This window comes from Rhinoraja longicauda, chromosome 11, assembly GCF_053455715.1.
Source record: "Rhinoraja longicauda isolate Sanriku21f chromosome 11, sRhiLon1.1, whole genome shotgun sequence".
Classification (NCBI taxonomy): domain Eukaryota; kingdom Metazoa; phylum Chordata; class Chondrichthyes; order Rajiformes; family Arhynchobatidae; genus Rhinoraja; species Rhinoraja longicauda.
Window position 1 is genome coordinate 5,827,217 of NC_135963.1, and position 23,284 is coordinate 5,850,500.

A 23,284-nucleotide genomic window follows, 5' to 3' on the forward strand; every position below is an offset into this window, starting at 1 on the left:
CCAATCTAGGTGCAGTGATTCATTTTGGATGTAGTAATATAAGAGTACCAGATTGATAACTTTGAGATTGTGAGTTCAAATGCTATCTCGGAATTGAATTGGATAAATGATGAATTTGTGCTTTGCAACTGCGCATGGAATGGGAAAATGCTGTGTGTTTGGAGAACCCTCGGGCTTCTTCAAATAATGATGCCTGCCTCCGTGCTTTGATTTCATTTCACATTGATGCACTGTAAATGATTTCCATTGTTTTGTGAAATAGTGCAATGTCCTTTCCACCTCTATGCCTGTTTTGCTCCCGACTCCACCACATTGATTTTAGGCCCAGTCGGTTACTGATGGAAATTGTCCGTAGAGTGCGGCACGGTGGCGCACCGGTACGGTTGCTGCCTTGCAGCGGCAGAGACCTTGGTTCGATCCTCATCACAGGCGCTGTCTGTACGGCGTTTGTACGTTCTCCCCGTGACCTGCGCGGACTTTCTCCGGGATCTCCGGTTTCCTCCCCCACTCTAAAGATGTACAGGACTGTAGGTCAATTGGCTTGGTATCATTGTAATTTGTCTCCGGTGTGTGTTGGGTAGCGTAGGGTGTGCGGGGTTCGTTGGTCGGCGTGGACTCGGTGGGCTGAAGGGCCTTATTTCCACGTTGTATCTTCCAAACTAAACTAAACCATCGATCTGTGAGCAACAGCTATTTTGGTGGCATTTCAAGAAATATTCCCCCATGTCATGCCCAATATTCATCACTTAACCATCAGTATTAACAGAATTATATGCTTGTTACCTACGAGGTACATTTTATTGTGCTTGAATTATATTTGTCTGCTCTGTAAATTATGTCATAAGAACTTGATTGGCTATAAAGGATAAGAAAGGTGCAACGATAATGAAGCTCATCCCTTGTGAATGTCACAGAAAATATCATCTCAGTGCATGTGTCAAGGTTTCAAGCTCAGTTTATTGTCACATGTACCAGTTAAGGAACGGTGAAATTTGAGTTACCGTACAGCCATACTGTGAAAAGCAACAGGACACACAACCGCATAAAAGTTAACATAAACATCCACCACAGTGGATTCCACACATCCCTCACTGTGATGGAAGGCAATAAAGTTCTATCAGCTTCCTCTTTGTTGTCCCGCGGTCGGGGCGGTCGAACCATCCGCAGTCGGGGCGATCAAAGCCCCCCCCCCCAGCCGACGATCGAAGCCCCCGTCGGGGTGATCAAAACTCCCGCGTCGGGGCGGTTGAAACACTCTCCGCGGCATGGAGCTCCCGAGTCGGCCACTTCTTACCCGAGACCACGGGCTTGGCAATGTAGTGGGGCAAGTGTGAGTTTCCTTAACGTTAAACGTTGCAAGGCTTGCTCAGGGAGGGGTAGAACCTCTGGCGGCCATAAGGTCATAAGTGATAGGTGATAGGAGCAGAATTGGGCCATTCGGCCCATCAAGTCCAACGCCATTCAATCACGGCTGATCTATCTCTCCCTCCTAACCCCATTCTCCTGCCTGCTCCCCATAATCTCTGACACCAGTACTGATCAAGGATCAGTCCATCCAAGGACCCAAGCAGTCTTTCCTGGTGAGACAAAGGTTCACCTCCTCCAACCTCATCTATTGCATCCGCTGCTCTAGATGTCAACTTATTTACATCGGCGAAACCAAGTGCAGGCTCGGCGATCGCTTCGCTGAACACCTGCGCTCGGTCCGCATTGACCAACCTGATCTCCGGGTGGCCCAGCACTTCAACTCCCCCTCCCATTCCCAGTCTGACCTTTCTGTCATGGGCCTCCTCCAGTGCCATAGTGAGGCCCACCGGAAATTGGAGGAATAGCACCTCATGTTTCGCCTGGGCAGCTTGCAGCCCAGTGGTATGAACATCGACTTCTCCAACTTTAGATAGTTCCTCTGTCCCTCTCTTCCCCTCTTCCTTCCCAGAATGATCTTCTCAGGTTGGACATGTCAAGAGCTGGTGGGCATGGCATTCGGGTGAGAGGGGTAACGTTTAAAGGCAATGTGCAGGGCAGGGATGAGCGGTGTTTCGGGTCGAGACCTGACGTTTCGGGTCGTCGTGTCGGGCCTGATGAAGGGTCTCGACCCGCAACGTCACCCATTCCTTCTCTCCAGAGATGGTGCCTGTCCCGCCGAGTTACTCCAGCATTTTGTGCCTGTGTATTGTGTATGCCGGGCTACCACCACATGTTGCAAGGGCGGCACGGTGGCGCAGCGGTGGAGTTGCTGCCTTACAGCGAATGAGGCGCCGGAGACTCAGGTTCGATCCTGACTACGGGCGCCGTCTGTACGGAGTTTGTACGTTCTCCCCGTGACCTGCGTGGGTTTTCTCCGAGATCTTCGGTTTCCTCCCACACTCCAAAGACGTACAGGTATGTAGGTTAATTGACTGGGTAATATGTAAAAAAATTGTCCCTAGTGTGTGTAGGATAGTGTTAATGTGCGGGGATCGCTGGGTGGCGCGGACCCGGTAGGCCGAAGGGCCTGTTTCCGCGCTGTATCTCTAAATCTAAAAAATCTAAAAAAAACAGAAAAGTGTGAATGCATAGTTTAGTGAATAGCCTGTCATGTTGACCTCCTGTTTACTTCCAACTATCCCAGCCGTTCTACATTGTATCAGACCCGCTAATCGGTTTCTTTTCCTTGTCATTCAGGTTGCCAGCAGGGTGCAGAAATACTTTATCAAGTTGGCGAAAGCTGGGATCCCTATTCCAGGAAGAACACCAAATGTGTACCTGCATTCAAAAAAGGTATTGCGTGCCTAATACTAAGCACAAAAGGCACGGGGACATGTCTCTCTGCCTATTTATGAACAAATAGACCATGGAGTACAGGACAGGAACACAATGCCTGTGCTGAACATGATGCTAAGATGAATAATTCTCCTCTCCCTGTACGTGATCCATATCCCTTCATATCCAAGCTTCATAATTGCCACTGTCAAATCTGCCATCAGCCCTGGAAATGCATTCAAAGCACCTTCCACACACTGTCAAAAAATACCAGTCACACACATCTCCTTTAAACTTTGCTCCTCTCACCTTAAAGCTATTGCTCTCTAACCTTTGACATTTTCATCATAGAAACATGGAAACATAGAAAATAGGTACAGGAGGAGGCCATTTGGCCAGCACCGCCATTCATTGTGATCATGGCTGGTCATCAACAATCAGTAACCCGTGCCTGCCTTCTCCCCATATCCCTTGATTCCACTAGCCCCTGGAGCTCTATCTAACTCTCTTTTAAATCCGTCCAGTGAATTGGCCTCCACTGCCCTCTGTAGCAGAAAATTCCACAAATTCACAACCCTGGGAGAAAAAGTTTCTTCTTACCCCAGTTTCTTCCCTTTATTCTTAGACTGTGGCCCCTGGTTCTGGACTCCCCCAACATTGGGAACATTTTTCCTGCATCTAGCTAGTCCTTTGGTAAGACGATTCTTACCTCATGATAAGATGATTCTGACTGTTTACACTATCTGTGCTACACATAATTTTATATACTTGTATCAGGCATCAATCTCTGGCATCTCCTTTACTTAAAAAGGTTCATTTGTCGTTTGGTTCAGTTTGGTTCAGTTTAGAGATAGAGCGCGGAAACAGGCCCTTCGGCCCGATGAGTCATCACCAAGCAGCTATAACACCCCATACTCTTTCAACACTATCCTACACACTAGGGACAATTCACAATCTTTACCGAAGCCAATTAACCGACAAATCTGAACGTCTTTGGAATGTGGGAGGAAACCGGAGAAGACCCATGCAGTCACGGGGAGAACGTGCCAACTCCGTACAGACAACACCCATAGTCAGCGTGCCGGCCTGACTTCCATTCACCCATGTTCTTTCCCCACCTCTGTGAACTAGATCAAGGTACTCTGAAGAAGTGTTTCGACCCGAAAAGTCACACATTCCTTCTATCCAGTAAGGCTGAGTTACTCCAGCATTTTGAGTCTATCATCTATGTACCCGAGGTTGATTTGGCACCAAGAGCCTCTGGAAATGCGGTTTCTGCAATCCCTGATTAGCCCTTTAGGGGGGGTGCTTGTCCAATTTCGGTTTGAAATGCTGTCTTGCCAGTTCTCTCCTGCAAATGAGCTGGAAATACAGAACAGAATACAGAACTTTATTGTCATTCGGTACCGAGATACCGAACGAAATTACATTTCCAGCAGTCACAGAACACAACAAAAAAGAAAAGAACACAGGACACACGACCCCAACACAAACATCCATCACAGTGACTCCACACACCCCCTCACTGTGATGGAAGGCAACAAAACTTCCACTCTCTTCCCCCCACGTCCACGGACAGACAGCTCGACCCCTACCGAGGCAACCGACCCGCACAGCCCCCCGCAAGGGGATGGAAGGCCCCGCGGCCGAGCCGCAACGGGCTCTGAAACGTCCCGCGGCCGAGCCGTGCCGGTGATGTTAAGTCCAGCGGCCGAGCCGCGCCGGGCGATGGAAGGCCCCGCGGCCGAGCCGCACCGGGCGCTGCTAAGTCCCGCGGCCGAGCCGCGCCCCGGGGAAGAGACCTAAAAAAAGAAAGGTTTCCCCCACCCCACCACCCCTGGCCCCGCCCCACCCCATCCCCCCCACACATACACAGCCAAAAACAGAAACAAAAACCATCCCAACACCGACACACAAACAAAAAAAAAGGAAAAAAGACAAACAGACTGCCAGAGAGCCGCAGCCATTAGGCGCAGCCACACGTGACAATCTAACTATAATAGTCAGCAACCAAAGTTCTCCCTCTCTCTGTTTTTTTTTAGAGATTCAGCGCAGAAACAGGCCCTTCGGCCCACCGGTCCACGTCGACCAGCGATCCCCGCACATTAACACTATCCTACAACCACGAGGGACATTTTCTTTTTTTTTTTCCTTTCCGTAGGAAAGAACTGCAGGAGATGTGGGAAAGAATTGCAGTTGCTGGTTTAAATCGAAGGTAGACACAAAATGCTGGAGTAACTCAGTAGGACAGGCAGCAACTCTGGAGAGAAGGAATGGGTGACATTTTAGGTCGAGACCCTTCTTCAGACTACGGGCGCCGTCTGTACGGAGTTTGTACGTTCTTTCCGTGACCTGCGTGGGTTTTCTCCGAGATCTTCGATTTCTTCCCACACTCCAAAGACGTTGTGGTTTGTAGGTTGTGTAAGAAAATAACTGCAGATGCTGGTACAGATCGAAGGTATTTATTCACAAAACGCTGGAGTAACTCAGCGGGTCAGGCAGCATCTCAGGAGAGAAGGAATGGGTGACGTTTCGGGTCGAGACCCTTCTTCAGACTGAAGACCCGAAACGTCACCCATTCCTTCTCTCCTGAGATGCTGCCTGAGTTACTCCAGCATTTTGTGAATAAATCGAAGGTGTTTATTCACAAAGTGCTGGAGTAACTCAGCAGGTCAGGCAGCATCTCGGGAGAGAAGGAATGGGTGACGTTTCGGGTCGAGACCCTTCTTCAGACTGAATAAATACCTGGTTTGTAGGTTAATTCGTTTGGTAAATGTAAAAATTGTCCCTAGTGTGTAGGACAGTGTTAATATGTGGGGATCGCTGGTCGGTGCCTGTTTCCGTGCTGTATCTCTAAACTAAACTAAAAATATCATGCAACTGCGCAGTGAAATTCTTTGTGCACATATTACACATGCGGGCGCTGCCATTATTGGCGCCATTATTCAAAGTGCAAAGTCCGGTCAGCCCGCGCGCTCGATGTATTGGAGCAATTCCAGCGTACCGACGTCCATCCCCTCTCCTCACCCGGCCATCTTTGTGTCCCGGGGGCGCCTCCTGCAGCCGACTTGAAGGCGCTGGAGGCATTACCCCGGTTCACCCTTCCCCTTGTTGGGGGGAGTCCAGAACAAGGGGCCACTGTTTAAGAATAAGGGGTTGGCCATTTAGAACTGAGATGAGGAAAAACTTTTTCAGTCAGAGAGTTGTGAATGTGTGGAATTCTCTGCCTCAGAAGGCAGTGGAGGCCAGTTCTCTGAATGCATTCAAGAGAGAGCTAGATAGAGCTCTTAAGGATAGCGGAGTCAGGGGGTATGGGGAGAAGGCAGGAACGGGGTACTGATTGAGAATGATCAGCCATGATCGCATTGAATGGTGGTGCTGGGTCGAAGGGCCGAATGGCCTCCTCCTGCACCTATTGTCTATTGTCTATGAGTCTTTGCTCCTCACGTATGACGTTTCCAGCTCCCTCCCAGTTTACACTGTCTGCTGAGCCTTCGGACAGACTGGGTTGAGCCTTCGGGCGTGTTTCCGGTCCTGCTGGAGGCCACGGTGGGCGAGTCGGGCCTGCCGGGCAGGTCCTCCGAGATCGATCCACAGCAAGCAAGTCGGGCCTGCCTGCCAGGAGGGCCCTGGTCCGCTGCTTGCTGGTGGTTAATTGGCTTTTAGAAATAGCCTCTTTTAGAAATGAGTGGAAGTTGATGGGTGAGCAGGGAGGTCAGGTTGCAGGGAAAGTAAGTGGGGGATGGGATTGTTCGGATAGCTAGCATAGACTTGATGGGCCAAAATGGCTTCCTCCTGTGTTGTGAAGGAATATGGAACGATCTGTCTTTTAAAATACATTTTGAAATGAATGCACTTGCATTTTTATCTCTTAAAAAAATATTTAATGAAGAATTTAATCAAATGGAAACAAAATCTGCATAAACCTTTCTTTCCTTTTGAAGTATTTGAATATAAAAACAGATTAGAAGCAGTCGCTGTGACAAATGGACTGAGAATGGTTCGGTTGTTGCAAAATAACAGTGGAAGCTGATTGATGCAAAGGCTTGGAGATGCTTTTTCATGATATGGAAGCCTTGCTCTTTGATTTATAAAGATCATTTTCTGGCTGGCTAAATAATGCAGCAATTCTCTATTTAAGCTTTGTTTGATTCTTAATAAGTCCTTTATGTTACGGTATCAACTGCGATGACTGGAACACAATTGAGAGGGGACTGCTGTCTTTGTGGGTACAGAGAGTCAAATAAAATGCGGCAGTCACCAGGATTGCAATCTCATCACCTTTAAACGATCCTGAAGACATAAAGTTTAAATAAGCGTTGCCTATTCAGAAGAATCCATTAATCCACTTGGGGTAACATAGGGAACTGACACAACTTTACTGTAATTTTGCAAAAAGAACTAAATGTGAGATGAGCAGAAAGGAACTGCAGATGCTGGCATATACACCGAAGATAGACACAAAGTGCTGGAGTACCTCAGTGGGTCAGGCATTATCTTGTTTTCTCCAGAGATGGCTGCCTGACCTCCTGAGTTACTCAAGCATTTTGTGTACTAAAAATGGGACGAGATCCTTTTCTGATTTTAAATTGGTTTTGATTCTGGCAAGTGCTACCCAATTTTTTTTTTTACCTCTTTTACCCAGAGTAGGGGAATCGAGGACCAGCTGGGACATAGGTTCGAGGTGAAGGGGAAAAGATTTAATAGGAATCCGAGGGGTAACTTTTTCATACAGAGGGTGGTGGGTGTATGGAACAAGCTGCCAGAGGAGGTGGTTGAGGCTGGGACAGTTGGATGGGTGGGTACATGGAAAGGACAGGTTTGGAGGGATATGGACCAAGCGCGGGCAAGTGGGACTAGGGTAGCTGGGACATTGCTGGCCGGTGTGGACAAGTTGGGCCAAAGGGCCTGTTTCCACACTGTACCACTCTATGACTCTAAATGGATGACAGAGACAGAGTTGATAACAATTTTCGAAAGGGTTGTTACTTGTATATTAGAACATGGAACAGTACAGCCTGTGTTTGTGTCAAACATGATGCTTCGCTGAATTGATCTCATCTGCCTGCAAGCGATCCATATTCCTCCATTCCCTGCAAATCCATGTTCCCATCTAAAATCACCATTAACAATTGTATGGCAAGAAATACAATTATTTCGATTTATATCATTTCGTTGATGTGAAGCTTTAAGTATAAAGTTATCGAACCGTACAGCATTAATAGTTGTTGTGAACAGTGATTTTTAAATGTAACAGGTAATTAAATGTAAAATGCAAAGTACAGTTCTCATTAAGTAGGAAAGTTTAGGAGCTGCTCGTAAATACGAGTGGTAACTTAGGTCCTGCTACACCTACAAGTTAGGAGGCGATTCAGTATGGGTACAAATATCGGAAACTAGGATTCGCTGGTCTTTTGCGTGGTATGAGTATTGTTAATGAGCTAAGTATAGAGTCATTATCACATAAATGTTTGGGGAAAGTTGAATATAGGTAAAAACGTAGACACAAGGAACTGCAGATGCTGGTTTAATACAGTAAAAGGCACAAAGTGCTGGAGTAACTCGGGTCAGGCAGCTTCTGTGGAAAACATGAGTAGGTGGACGTTTCTGATCGGGACCCTTCAGACTTCTATTAGGTGTAAAGGCTGGGGCCCCTTTTGAGGCCCAACAGTGGTACATCTGAAAGAGGGAGGCGAAAGCAGGGCAAGGGTGAGGGCTGGGGTCAGAGTTCAAGTGTCAGAGTTCTTTTAGGCAAGGCCTCTTCAGGACTGACTGTGCTGCATCAGAAGGGGAATGGAGATGGTTACGTACATGTCAATGTCACCAGTCCCTGCAGAATTTCATTTCTTGCTAAATTCCAGACTAGTTTAGTTTAGTTTCTTGTCACGTGTACCGAGTTACAGTGAAAAGCTTTTGTTGCGTGCTAACCAGTCAGCAGAAAGGCAATCCATGATTGCAATCGATCGATTTATAGTGTAGAGATACATGATAAGGGAATAACATTTAGTGTAAGTTAAAGCCAGCAAAGTCCAATCAAGGTTGGTCAGAGGTAGTTAGTAGTTCAGCACTGCTCTCTGGTTGTGGTAGGATGGTTCAGTTGCCTGATAACAGCTGGGAAGAAACTGTCCCTGAATCTGGAGGTGTGCGTGTTCACACTTCTGTACCTTTTGCCCAATGGGAGAGGGGAGGAGAAGGGGTGGCCGGGGTGAGACTGGTCCTTGATTGTGCTGCTGGCCTTGCCGGGGCAGCGCGAGGTGTAGATGGAGTCAATGGAAGTGTGGTTGGTTTGTGTGACTTGGGACAGAGTTATGTAAGTTCATTCTAGGATTTGCATGATATTGGTTATTTATTTGTTCTGTACCTAAGGTAGGTGTCAATACAAATATAACTTAAATTGCTCCAAATTAGTTGCATTTGATGGAGTTGCACGGTTTCCTCTCAGTTTCTGTGTTTCTGAGAAACTTGAGGGGTGTTTCGAGAAGAGTTGTTATGCATGGTATAATTTTGATCATCTTCTAATTGAGGTTGTTTAATGTGGGAATCACACCAGGTCAGAGCTCATTTCAGTCTCAATTAATTGCCACATTGGAATATAGTGCTTCTATGTAAGAGAATCATCATTCAGGAATCAAAATGGAGACACAAGGAAATGCAGATGCTGGAATCTTGAGGAAAGGGCAAAGTGCTGGAGGAACTCAGGGTGTAAGGCCGCCTGTGTAGCGAAGGGACAGGCGGTTTTTTTGATTTCCGGTCTGGAACTGAAGAAGGGTCCCAATCCAAAACGTTTTCCTCCACAGATGCTGCCCAAAACCCGCTGAGTTCCTCCAGCACTTTGTATTTTTTTTAAAATATCTAAACCAAGCATGCTGCTCCTGATTCTTTAGTTGAGTTTAGTTTGTTGTCACTTGTGCCGAGATACAGTGAAAAGCTTTTGTTGCGTGCTAACCTGTCAGCGGAAAGACAACACGTGATTACAACGTCCCGAGATGCTGCCTGACCCGCTGAGTTACTCCAGCATTGTGTGTCTACAAAGAAGATTTGCCGATGGTTTCTGCCAATTATCCTCCATCGAGTTTAGAAGAATGAGGGGGGAACCACATTGAAACGTACAGAATGGTGAAAGGCTTGGATAGAGTGGATGTGGAGGGGGTGTTTCCACTAGTGGGAGGGTTTAGGATTAGAGGTCACAGCCTCAGAATTAAAGGACGTTGCTTCAGATAGGAGATGAGGAGGAATTTCTTTAGTCAGAGGGTGGTGAATCTGTGGACTTCTTTGCCCCCCAGAAGGAGGCCATCAGTGGATATATTTAAGGTAGAGATAGACAGATTCTTGATTAGAACGGGTGTCAGAGGTTATGGGGAGAAGGCAGGAGAATGGGGTTAGGAGGGAGAGATAGATCAGCCATGATTGAATGGTGGAGTAGACTTGATGGACTGAATGGCCTAATTCTGCTCCTGACCCTTATGACCGCATGATCGCTTTCTATATCTAAAAACAAATTGCCCCTCCAACCACATCAGCATATTAGGTGAAGCCATACTTTGATTTCTTCACAACCTTCTCTTCCCTCCTTTGCCTAATTATACATCTGTTCCTATTTGTAAGAAGGAAGTGCAGGTGCTGGTTTAAACCGAAGATAGACACATAAAGCTGGAGTAACTAGGCGGGACAGGCAGCATCTCTGGAGAGAAGCAATGGCTGACGTTTCGGGTCGAGAAGAAGTTCCGTCTCCAGCTTTTTGTGTCTTTCTTCGGTTTAAACCAGCATCTGCAGTTCCTTCTTACACATTTCGTCTGCTCCACAGCAAAATCTCCTCAAGGTACGTCTACTGTGAAGTTCTCCTGCTCTCTCTGACGAGAGTTCTGCAACATCCTCTCTCGCTGCTCCCCCTCCGTGATTCCTCCTGTTCGAAGAAGGGTCTCGAAGGATGAGAGGAGATCTTATCGAAACGTATAAGATTATTAAGGGGTTGGACACGTTAGAAGCAGGAAACATGTTCCCAATGTTGGGGGAGTCCAGAACAAGGGGCCACAGTTTAAGAATAAGGGGTAGGCCATTTAGAACTGAGATGAGGAAAAACTTTTTCAGTCAGAGAGTTGTGAATCTGTGGAATTCTCTGCCTCAGAAGGCAGTGGAGGCCAATTCTCTGAATGCATTCAAGAGAGAGCTAGATAGAGCTCTTAAGGATAGCGGAGTCAGGGGGTATGGGGAGAAGGCAGGAACGGGGTACTGATTGAGATCACATTGAATGGCGGTGCTGGCCCGAAGGGCCGAATGGCCTACTCCTGCACCTATTGTCTATTGTATTTTCCTCCTCAGTAATGTAGTTGGCCCACACACTGCCTGCGATGGTCAGCCCTTCTATTTTCACATTATAGTTTAAGGGGCAAAATGTGATTTGGACGACTACAACGATGAAGATGAACAGAGTCTTAAAGGTTGTTTGAATCCAGGGGCGGTCTGCATGCTGCCATCGTGATAAGTTTTTGTCTGGGTTTGGTGGAACTAGAGCGCATTATAACAGTGGTGTTTCCCCTCAGGGATGGTTTCTCATTTCCAACACATCTACAGACACACCATTACTCCCTCAGTTCAAGTGTGTTACTCGTGCCTTGTCAGGGCATTGGGAATACGAGAACCAAGGCAGGAGTTGGGCCTGTTAATCTAACCCTTCCGAGTGGCAGTCAGGGAGTAGTGGAATGGTGGCGAGGTTGTGCCTCAGTTCGTGTTTTCTATGTTTGAGGGAGATAGATCTGGCGCCCTTCGAAGAACTGCAGAGTGTTTCTACTGGCTTCTTCACTCTCTCGGCATTTTACTGACCAAGATTATCAGGGTCACAGCAGATTGTGAATGATCAGTCATGATCGCATTGAATGGCGGTGGCTGGCTCGAAGGGCCGAATGGCCTCCTCCTGCACCTGTTGTAAAAAAAAACTGTGACTACACTCACACGTTGTGAAGGAATGTGTAGGAAGGAACTGCAGATGCTGTTATACACCGAATATAGACAGTTTCAAGAAGGGTCTCGACCCGAAACGTCACCCATTCCTTCTCTCCACAGATGCTTCCTGTCCCGCTGAGTTACTCCAGCATTTTGTGTCTTATCTCAAATGTTGTGAGATGTTTTGCAAACACGGTAAAGCACAAAATGTATTCCAGGTGACATTTTGAGGTTAGTTACTTTGGTTGATATTCAGAGATCAGTGATGTAAAGTAACAAGTGGAAAGTGCTGGCCAGGTTAAATATTTGGAAGAGGAAGGGTCTGCATTTGGAGTCATATAGCAGGGACAGGTTGGGCCGAAGGGCATGGAAGCTTGATCTTGCATCCGTCAGCGTAGAAATCGCCCACCTTGTCCATGCCGATCAAGTTGGCATTCTGGACTAGTCCTATTTTCCTGCATTTGGCCCATATCCCTCTCAACCCCTTCCTGTCCCTGTTATCAGGCAACTGAACCACCCTACCAACAACTAGAGAGGAGCCCTGAGTTACTATCGACCTCGTTAGAGACCAGCGATCCCCACACACTAACTAACACTGTCATACACACACTAGGGACAATCTTACAATTACACCAAGCCAAATAACCGACAAACCTGTACGTGTTTGGAGTGTGGGAGGAAACCGAAGATCTCGCAGGAAACCCACGCAGGTCACGGGGAGAACGTACAAACTCCATGCAGACGGCGCCCGTAGTCAGGATCGAACCCGAGTCACTGGCGCTGTAAGACAGCGACTCTGCCGCTGCGCCACCGTGCTGCGCCACCGTGCCGCCCTTGAATAAATGGGACTAAATGTGTCGGCTTTTCCTTCAGACTTCAAACAGACAGCAGCACCCTCTGAATAAGCACCTCTTCCGCCAGTCCACCTTCATGACATCTCATGAGCCTCCGGTCTACATGGACGATGAAGATGACAGGGGCAGCTTCTACAGCAGTCAGCTCGATGGCGCCGCTGACGAAGAGGTCTCGGTGAGTCATTGTGCGAAATATGACGTTCTCTCTTTCTTCACCCTGTCGTAAGTAAATTGGATCAATTATCTGATCATTATCAGTCAGTCTTTCAATCTCTTGAAAGGTGGAGGTTAGTGGATGTCAATACAGGTGCTCTCCAGCTGATGGACACCCAGACTTGGGTACAGCCCATATGTGTAGAGGGTTAGAGTGTGGAAACAGACCCTACTTGTTCACACTGACTGACAGGTCCCCATCCACACTCATTCCACCTGCCCCGTGTTTGACCGATAGGACAGAATCCCCCTCGTTCTCACCTTCCACCCTACCAGCCAGCGGATCCAACAAATCATCCGCCAACATTTCCGTCACCTACAACGGGACCCCACCACTGGCCATATCTTCCCATCCCCATCCCTTTCTGCGTTCCGCAGAGACCATTCCCTCCGTAACTCCCTGGTCCACTCGTCCCTTCCTACCCAAACCACCCCATCCCCGGGCACTTTCCCCTGCAACCGCACGAGATGCAACACCTGTCCCTTTACCTCCCCCCTCAACTCCATCCAAGGACCCAAACAGTCTTTCCAGGTGAGACAAAGGTTCACCTGCACCTCCTCCAACCTCATCTATTGCATCCGCTGCTCTAGATGTCAACTTATTTACATCGGCGAAACCAAGCGCAGGCTCGGCGATCGCTTCGCTCAACACCTGTGCTCGGTCCACGTTGGCCAAACTGATCTCCCGGTGGCCGAGCACTTCAACTCCCCCTCCCATTCCCAGTCTGACCTTTCTGTCATGGGCCTCCTCCAGTGCCATAGTGAGGCCCATCGGAAATTGGAGGAACAGCACCTCATATTTCGCCTGGGCGGCTTGCAGCCCAGTGGTATGAACATCGACCTCCAACTTTAGATAGTTCCTCTGTCCCTCTCTTCCCCTCCTCCTTCCCAGATCTCCCTCTATCTTCCTGTCTCCACCTATATCCTTCCTTTGTCCCGCCCCCCTGACATCAGTCTGAAGAAGGGTCTCGACCCGAAACGTCACCCATTCCTTCTCTCCTGAGATGCTGCCTGACCTGCTGAGTTACTCCAGCATTTTGTGAATAAATACCTTCGATTTGTACCAGCATCTGCAGTTATTTTCTTATATAATCCCTCTTAACCTATACTATCCATGTACCTGTCCAAACGTTTCTTAAACATGTTGATAGTACCTGGCTCAACTACCCCCACTGGCAGCTCGTTCCACATAGCTACCAACCTTTGTGTATTAAAAAAATGTTACCTCTCTGGTTTCTATTAAATCTTCCCCCCCCCTCCTCTTAAACCTATGTCCTCTGGTTCTTGATTCTTACTCTGGGCATAGGATGTGCATTTACCCGATCTATTCCTCTCATGATTTTGTACACCTCTATAAGATCACCTCTCATCCTCCTGCGCTCCAAGGAATAGAGTCCTAGCCTGCTCAACCTCTCCCTACAGATCAGGCCCTCGTGTCCTGGCGACATCCTTGTAAATCTTCTTTACACCCTTCCCAGCATGACGACATCTTTCCCAAAACAGGGTGACCAAAACGGAACGCAATACTCTCAAGATCGACACAAAAGTGCTGGAGTAACTCAGCAGGTGCAGCAGCATCTCTGGAGAAAAGTGATGGGTGACGTTTCGGGTCGAGGCCCTTCGTCAAAGGAAAGCATCGTGAGACCCTTCGACTTTTCTCCAGTGATGGTGCCTGAGCTGCTGAGTTACTCCAGTTCTTTGTGTCTATCTGCTGGTGTAACTCGGTGGGCCAGGCAGCATCCACAGAAGGGTCTCGAGCCGAAACATCACCTATCCTTATCCTCCAGTGATGCTGCCTAACCCGCTGAGTTACTACAGCACTTTGTGTTATACCCTTTAATCTTATTTAAAAATTATTATTTTACATTGGTAACCCCTTTTGCTGTCAAATGAAACAGTTTGTCCTTGGTCACACGATTGAAACCGCCAATTGTAAAGAATATGACATTTTCATTTAGTATTTTAATTATCCATTGAAATGTTCCTTTTCAACAGAAGCCTTCTGATCTTTCAATGCTCCCCTCAGTGAATCTGCATTATTTATCTGCATGATTTTCCCTGTCGGTAGTCAGGCTCAGTGCTCTCTTTGATTGTGCTTTGTAATTTTATCATTCCTATTTTGTTTTTTTCCTCTTTGCTCCTATCCATTTAAATCCTGCCTTTTCCTTTTCAAGACCTTTCTGTCGCAGATTAACGCCGAGAAAATGGAATGATTGTAGTGTATACAAAGTCTTCCAACCCTTTAAATGAAGGTGCAACTTTTGATTTTTTTTCCCTCCATTTCTTGGCCAAATGTTCTATCACATTTCAGTACCATGTTGATAACAAAGATGCTTTTGTTTATTGAACTTCCTGAGTCTGTCATCTGTGCTAAGTTGGAAGTGGCTTCATTCTCTTAGGTCCAATCTCTTTGGCAGTCTTGAACACGTCTCCTGCTGTTCTTCAGGATGCAGTGAATACAAACTGCCACAGCCTTCATTTTTCATTCGATTCCTTTATGTGAAAGGAAAATTGAGAGATGATAAATTGTTGGATTTTATTGCAGAGCAGTCATGCTGACTGATCTTAATAAAACGCTGCACTTTGATATCGTTCTTTGAAAGATGAAAGCGTAGAATTGGAACAGACACTGGCCATCGACCTGAATGAGATCGACTTGCCGATGTAGCCTCCTGTACATCGGCGAGACCAAGGCAACTGTTTCGCCGAATGCTTGCACTCGGTCCGTCAAGGCCTTCTGGATCTCCTGGTTGCTAACTATTTCAATTCCCCTTCCCGTTTCCACACTGACTTTCTGTTCTGGGCCTCCTCCATCGTGTCATAGAGTTTCATACGGTGTGGAAACAGGCCCAACTTGTCCACACTGGTCAACATGTCCCAGCTACACTAGTCCCACCTGCCTGCGCTTGGTCCATATCCCTCCAAACCTGTCCTATCCATGTACCTGTCTAACTGTTTCTTAAACGTTGGGATGGTCCCAGCCTCAACTACCTCCCCTGGCAGCTTGTTCCATACACCCACCACCCTTTGTGTGATCAACATTGCCAGAGCGAGACCACAGGCAAACTGGAGGAACAGCACCTCATATTCCACTTGGGTAGCTTACACCCCAACGGCATGAACATTGAATGCTCCCAATTTTACATAACAACCTCCCCTCCTTTTTATTCTATCCCTCGTACCATTTCTCTCTCGCCCACCTATCCTGGTGTGTACCCATTTCTTCCACTATTCCCCCCCATCTATTTCCACCTATATCCCTTCGTTTGGCTTTCATTTCACTCCCCTTCTTATTTCATTTGTCTCCTTTTCATCTCTAGCCTTTGCCCACCCATCTGGCAATCAACTCCCCTCACCTGTACCCACCCATTGTCTCATGTCTGAAGCAGGGTCTCGACCAGAAACATCACCCGTGTAGGAAAATAACTGCAGATGCTGGTACAAATCGAAGGTATCACAAAATACTGGAGTAACTCAGCAGGTCAGGCAGCATGTTGGAGAGAAGGAATGGGAGACGTTTCGGGTCGAGACCCTTCTTCAGACTGATGCAGCATCCACTACTCCAGCATTGACTCCAGCAACTACTGTCTGTCTTCCACCCACTGCTTGCCAGGTTCTGTCCCATCCCCACTTCTTTTCCAGCTTTCTCTCCCCTCATACAACCAGTCTGAAGAGGAGTCCCGACCCGGATAACATGACCTATCCATGTCTTCTGGATGCGGTCTGACCCTCTGAGTTACTCCAGCACTTTGTTTTACTCGTATCTCAACAAAGAATTTTAAACTCCATTTTTTTCCTCTTCCGGTGTATTTGTTTTTTTATGTGTCTTTTCTCAGAGAGCAGTGTTTCTCCTTCTGAGGAATAAGGTCTTTCGATGTCTGTGGCCACCAATCACTTTGTTCAAAGGGACATTCCAGGATAGTCAAGGCTATTAAACTGCTCAAAATATTGCCAATGACCTCTGTGGCACCTCTTCCCCCCAGTGCACTCTCAATCTGGGATGATGGGACCTTTGGCCTTTGCTTCCCTCTGCACCTTGGCCATATGTGCTCCCCTGGAGGGAGAAAGTATAAAGGAAACGGGCAGGCCGGTTCAAATACTAGCTTTAAAGTGAGAGGGGCAATGTTTAATGGAGATCATATCATATCATATCATATATATACAGCGCGGAAACAGGCCTTTTCGGCCCACCAAGTCCGCGCCGCCCAGCGATCCCCGCACACTAACACTATTAACACTATCCTACACACACTAGGGACAATTTTTACATTTACCCAGCCAATTAACCTACAAACCTGTACGTGTTTGGAGTGATATGTGGGGCAACTTCACCGATGGCAGGGGTGAATTGAGTGCGCGGCCAGGATGGTCTGGGTCTCCGATGATGCTGGCTGCCTTTGTGAGGCAGCGACTCCAATAAATACCTCCCCGCCATCGAAGGGATCTACAGGAGGTGCTGCCTCAAAATGGCAGCCAGCATCGTCAGAGACCCACCCAGCCCTGGCCACACACTCATTTCACCCCTGCCATCGGGAAGAAGGTACAGGAGCCTGAAAACTGTGACGTCCAGGTTCAGGGACAGCTTCTTCCCTACAGCCATCAGGCTATTAAACACCACAATCTCAAATAAGCTCTGAACTACAATAGACTATTATTATTATTATTGTTTACAGTGTACTGTGTTTACATATTCTGTTGTGCTGCTGCAAGTAAGAATTTCATTGTTCTATCTGGGACACACGACAATAAAACACTCTTGACTCTCTCTTGGACCTTTTTTTAAAGAGGGTGGTGAGGGTCTGGAATAATGCTCCTATTTGAGGCAGATACGACAGTGGTATTTAAGAGGCTTTGGGATGGGTGCCTGGATATGCAGGGAATGGATTGGGTATGGATTACATGCAGGTAGATAAGTGATAGTCTTGGCATCATGTTCGGCATGGGCATTGTGGGCCGAAGGGCCTGTTCTTGTGTTATGTTCTAGCTGGGATAGGTCTCCTCAGGGTGACTAGGCCTTGTATGCTGCTCCTGGTTCGGTACTGCAGAGGGATGAAGAAGGGTCCCGACCCTGAAACATCACCTGCCCATTCCTTCCGCAGATGCTGCCTGACCCACTGAGTTACTCCAGCACTCTGTGGTTGGTGCTGCGTGTGTGTGTTAGACCATTTATGAATGGTTTACTTTTTTTTAAACCGTTTCTTTACATTACACGACGGGCAGTATAGGCTTGACGGGCCGAAGGGCCTAATTCTGCTCCTATCACTTATGAATTTCTTCATTTTTGACAATCAAACAAGTGGAGCATAAAATAATGTTTAAAATACCTGCAGAGGTACGTTTGAATCTTTTGGTGAAGTCGACCGTTTAGTAACGGTGATTTAACATGCGGTCCAGGCGGTGTGCAACCATTGACATAGTCTCAGCCTGGCAATAGCTTCCCCTGCACAGAGCTGGTGTACTTCCTTGCAAATTTGACACATGGTCCTGGAGATTCTGCAAATATTGACACGCTCGTAGTGATTCCTCTTTCCCATCATGTTGCTCCTCTTGTTCTGCTGTGTGCGCAGGGCACAATTCGAAGAAGTCTCCTCTCCTGGTCAGAAAGTGTAGGTTTGGCTCCGAATTTAGTTTAGAGATACAGCGCGGAAACAGGCCCTTCGGCGCGCCGACCAGTGAGCCCCGTACACTAGCACTATGCTACACACTAGGGACAACTTTACAATTTGTACAGAAGCCAATTAACCTACAAACCTTTGGAATGTGGGTGGAAACCGGAGCACCCAGAGAAAACCCACGCAGGTCACGGGGAGAACGTACAAATTCCGTACAGACAGCGCCCGTGGTCAGGATCAAACCCGGGTCTCCGGTGCTATAAGGCAGCAACTCTGCTGCTGTGCCACAGTGCCGCCCTATATGTGAAGCGGTAGAGTTGCTGCCTTACTGCGTCAGAGGCCCGGGTTCGATCCTGACTACGGGTGCTGTTTGTACGTTCTCCCCGTGACCTGCGTGGGTTTTCTCCAGGATCTCCGGTTTCCTCCCACCCTCCAAATACGTACAGGTTTGTAGGTTAATTGGCTTGGTATGATTGTAAAATTGTCCAGAATGTGCGTAGGATAGTGTTAATGTGCGGGGATCGCTGGTCGGCGCGGACTCGGAGGGCCAAAGGGCCTGTTTCTGCGCTGTATCTCTAAACTAAACTAAACGAAACTAAATACAGGACACCCTACTTCTCTCTCCTTATAAAGGAACGGGCAGGTCTGGCCTTTCCAGATACCACGTGCAAATTGCAGGTGCTTTCGCCTTAGATAGACACAAAAAGCTGGAGTAACTCAGCGGGACAGGCAGCAGTCTCTGGAGAGAAGGAATGGGTGACGTTTCGGGTCGAGACCCTTCTTCAGACTTACTTCAGGTGAATGGTTATCCACTTGGAAGCTTACCTCTGTTTCTCTCTCTACATTTGTTACCTGACCTTCTGATTTTCTTCTCTTCTCCTCCCCCACCCCCCCACCCCCAATCATTTTCCGTCTTCATTATACATTCTGTGTTTGTGCAGGATGATGAAAGCATTCCACCCTCCTGCCGCCACTTGGCTGAATACAAAGAGTTGCTGTGCTTGAAGAAACTGAAGAAGCAGAAACTGGATCTGATGCAGGCGGAGAGTGATTTTATACAGCACACCGGGTTCAAGGTGGGTCGAAATAGTAGAGCCATAGATAGAGTCAAACAGCAGGGAAACAGGCCCTTCGGCCCAACTTGCCCACACCGACCAACATGATCCATCGACACTACTGCATTTGGCCCATATATCCCTCTAAACCTATCCTATCCATGTACCTGCGCAAATGTTTCTTAAATGCTGCGATCGTCCCGGCCTCAACCACCTCCTCCGGCAGCTCGCTCAATACACTTTGTGTGAAAAGTTGCCCCTTTTTAATCTTTTCTTCCTCACCTTCCTCCTTTGGTTCCCAATTCCCCTACTCTGGGCAAAAGACTGTACGTTTACCCGATCTATACCTCTTATGATTTTGTACAGCTCTATAAGATCACCCCTCATTCTCCAGTCCCAGCCTGGCTCAGCCGCTCCCTATAGCTCAGGCCCTCGAGTCTTGACAACATCCTCGTAAATCTTCACTGCACCTTTTCAGCTTGACAACATCTTCCCTATCACATGATGCCACACAATATTCTAAATGCAACCTCAGCAATATCTTGTAACATGACTTCCCAACTTCTATACTCAATGACCGATGAAGGCCAATGTGCCAAAAGCCTTTTTGATCACTCTATAGACCGATGTCGCCACCTGTGATGACATTGTACATGTTAATTTAGATTTAGATTTAGAGATACAGCGCAGAAACAGGCCCTTCGGCCCACCGGGTCCGTGCCGCCCAGCGATCCCCGCACACTTAACACTATCCTACACCCACTAGGGACAATTTTTACATTTGCCCAGCCAATTAACCTACATACCTGTACGTCTTTGGAGTGTGGGAGGGTACCGAAGATCTCGGAGAAAACCCACGCAGGTCACGGGGAGAACGTACAAACTCCGTACAGACGGCGCCCGTAGTCAGGATCGAACCTGAGTCTCCGGCGCTGCATTTGCTGTAAGGCAGCAACTCTACCACTGCGCCACCGTGCCACCCACGGTCTTGATCTTTAACCACTGGGATAAGATCCATATTAAGAAGTCTTTGTACGCCCCACATAAATGAGGGGTGATGGCAGAGTTGCAAGCCACAAGCTGGAGGAAGTGTTCCTTGGTGGGTTGTGCAGTGCTAAAGATTGTGCTGCACACGAAAGTCCATTACTGCTCAGGAGAACATCGCTTGTGGACGGCTAGATTGTAATCATAGAGTCAAAGAGTGATACAGTGTGGAAGTGGGCCCTTCGGCCCCGCTTGCCCACACCGGCCAACAATGTCCCAGCTACACTAGTTCCACCTGCCAGCATTTGACCATATCCCTCTAAATCTGTCCTATCCATGTACCTGTCAAACTGCTTCTTAAATATTGGATTAGTCCCAGTTGCCAGAGGAGTAACCACCTCCTCTGGCAGCTTGTTCCATACACCCACGCATTGTGTGAAAAAGTTACCCCTCAGATTCCTATTCAATCTTTTCCCCTTCACCTTAAACAATAGACAATAGGTGCAGGAGGAGGCCATTATTCCCTTCGAGCCAGCACCGCCATTCACTGTGATCATGGCTGATCATCCACAATCAGTACCCCGTTCCTGCCTTCTCCCCATATCCCTTGACTCCGCTATCATTAAGAGCTCTATCTAACTCTCTCTTGAAAGCATCCAGAGATTTAGCCATCACTGCCTTCTGAGGCAGAGAATTCCACAGATTCACAACTGTGTGGGTGAAAAAGTTTTTCCTCATCTCCGATCTAAATGGCCTACCCCTTATTCTTTAACCGTGGCCCCTGGTCTGGACTCCCCCAACATCGGGAACTCCCCCAACATCGGGAAACCCATGTCCTCTGGTCCTCGATTCACCTACTCTGGGCAAGAGACTGTGCATCCACCTGATCTATTCCTCTCATGATCTGAAACACTTCTATAAGATCACGTATAGTCTTTTCGTCGACTGGGATGCACACAACAAAAAGGCTTTTCAATGTACCTCAGTCCACGTGACAATAATCACCTGAGCTATAGGTGAATTTACCACAGTGATAATTCCAATGCTAAACCACAAAAACAATGGTTTCATTCAAGTTGAATTTAAATCCTTTAAATTGACAGTGAGATAATCCCAATTTAATTGTTGTAATAAATGATTGAGATGGTACTTTTCGGGTGCACATCTGATCGGCGCTGCCTTTAACTAGTGCCTCTTATCTCTTTGTTTTCTATCTGTAATTGACAGTGAAGTGAGGTACTGAGGCTTTGAAGGCCAACTGTGTGGGTGAAAAAGTCTTTCCTCATCTCCGATCTAAATGGCCTACCCCTTATTCTTTAACCGTGACCCTTGGTTCTGGACTCCCCCAACATCGGGAACTCCCCCAACATCGGGAAACCCATGTCCTCTGGTCCTCGATTCACCTACCTTGGGCAAGAGACTGTACATCCACCTGATCTAGTCAGAGAGTGGTGAAGATGTGGAATTCTCTGCCTCAGAAGGCAGTGGAGACCAGTTCGTTGGATGCTTTCAAGAGAGAGCTGGATAGAGCTCTTAAGGATAGCGGAGTGAGAGGGTATGGGGAGAAGGCAGGAACGGGGTACTGATTGAGAGTGATCAGCCATGATCGCATTGAATGGCGGTGCTGGCTCGAAGGGCTGAATGGCCTACTCCTGCACCTATTGTCTATTGTCACACTCGCCAGTATTCATTATGAGCCACTACGTACATTGTATTGTAAGACTTGGAACTAATGCAATGTAGACATGTCTGTTCAGCTGTATTGCTCAATTGTATTTTATATATATATAATATTTTATATATATAATATTTTATATATATAATATTTTATATATATCGATCAGCCAAAACATTATGACCACTGACAGGCGAAGTGAATAACATTGGTTATCTTGTTACAATGGCACCTGTCAAGGGGTGGGATATATTAGGCAGCAAGTGAACAGTCAACTTCTTGAAGTTGATGCATTGGATGCAGGAGAAATGGGCAGGAGTAAAGACCTGAGCGACTTTGACAAGGGCCAAATTGTTATGGCCAGACGACTGGGTCAGAGCATCTCTGTAAACGGCAAGGCTTGTGGGGTGCTCCCGGTCAGCAGTGGTGAGTACCTACCGACAGTGGTTCGAGGAGGGACAAACCACAAACCGGCGACAGACAGGGTGTTGGGCGCCCAAGGCTCATTGATGCACGAGGGCAACGAAGGCTATCCCATCTAGTCCGAACCGACAGAAGGTCCACTGTGGCACAAGTCACAGAAAATTTTAATGGTGGTCACGGGAGGAATGTGTCCCAATACACAGTGCATCGCACCCTGCTGCTTATGGAGCTGCATATGGAGGACCAACAGCATATTGGGCAGGTGGTCATAATGTTTTGATCGGTGTATATGTGTATGTTAATCAGAAAACACAAATGGGTGGCGCAGCGGTAGAGTTGCTGCTTTGCAGCACCAGTGACCCGGGTTCAACACTAACCACGGGTATGGAGTTTGTACGTTCTCCCCGTGACTGCGTGGGTTTTGTCCGTGTGCTCCGGTTTCCTCCCACACTCCAAAGACGTACAGGTTTGTAGGTTATTTGCCTTGTGTAAATTGTCCCCAGTGTGTAGGATAGAACGAGTGTACAAGAGATCATTGGTCAGCATGGACTCTGTGTGCCAACTGTTGGAAAGTTGTATATCTAAACTAAAAGAAAAAAAGAAACACATAGATGATCAGACACACTTCTGATAGAAAATATGTCTTGGATATGCGGCCTTTATAATACTGGCTGATGTCTTTGCTAGTAAAGATTCTATTGGTATGTTTTAGAAACATAGGTGCAGGAGTAGGCCATTTGCCCTTGGAGCCAGGTAGAAATTCATATTGAATTTTTACCATTCAAT

The 23,284-nt window shown here is 47.4% G+C and overlaps 1 protein-coding gene across 2 annotated transcripts in view; it reads left to right on the plus strand.

The window, feature by feature from the left end:
• Positions 1-23,284, plus strand: part of zzz3 (zinc finger, ZZ-type containing 3) — a 138,437-nt gene that overhangs the window by 107,851 nt on the left and 7,302 nt on the right. The window contains exons 8-11 of one of the 2 annotated variants that reach the window (XM_078408165.1): positions 2,665-2,760; positions 12,556-12,711; positions 14,924-15,001; positions 19,303-19,329. In XM_078408165.1, the coding sequence (XP_078264291.1) occupies positions 2,665-2,760; positions 12,556-12,711; positions 14,924-14,962 (291 nt within the window). In that variant the 3' untranslated portion in view covers positions 14,963-15,001; positions 19,303-19,329. Of the gene's footprint in view, positions 1-2,664; positions 2,761-12,555; positions 12,712-14,923; positions 15,002-19,302; positions 19,438-23,284 lie in introns of those variants that run through there. The other variant, XM_078408164.1, reaches the window with a different exon arrangement.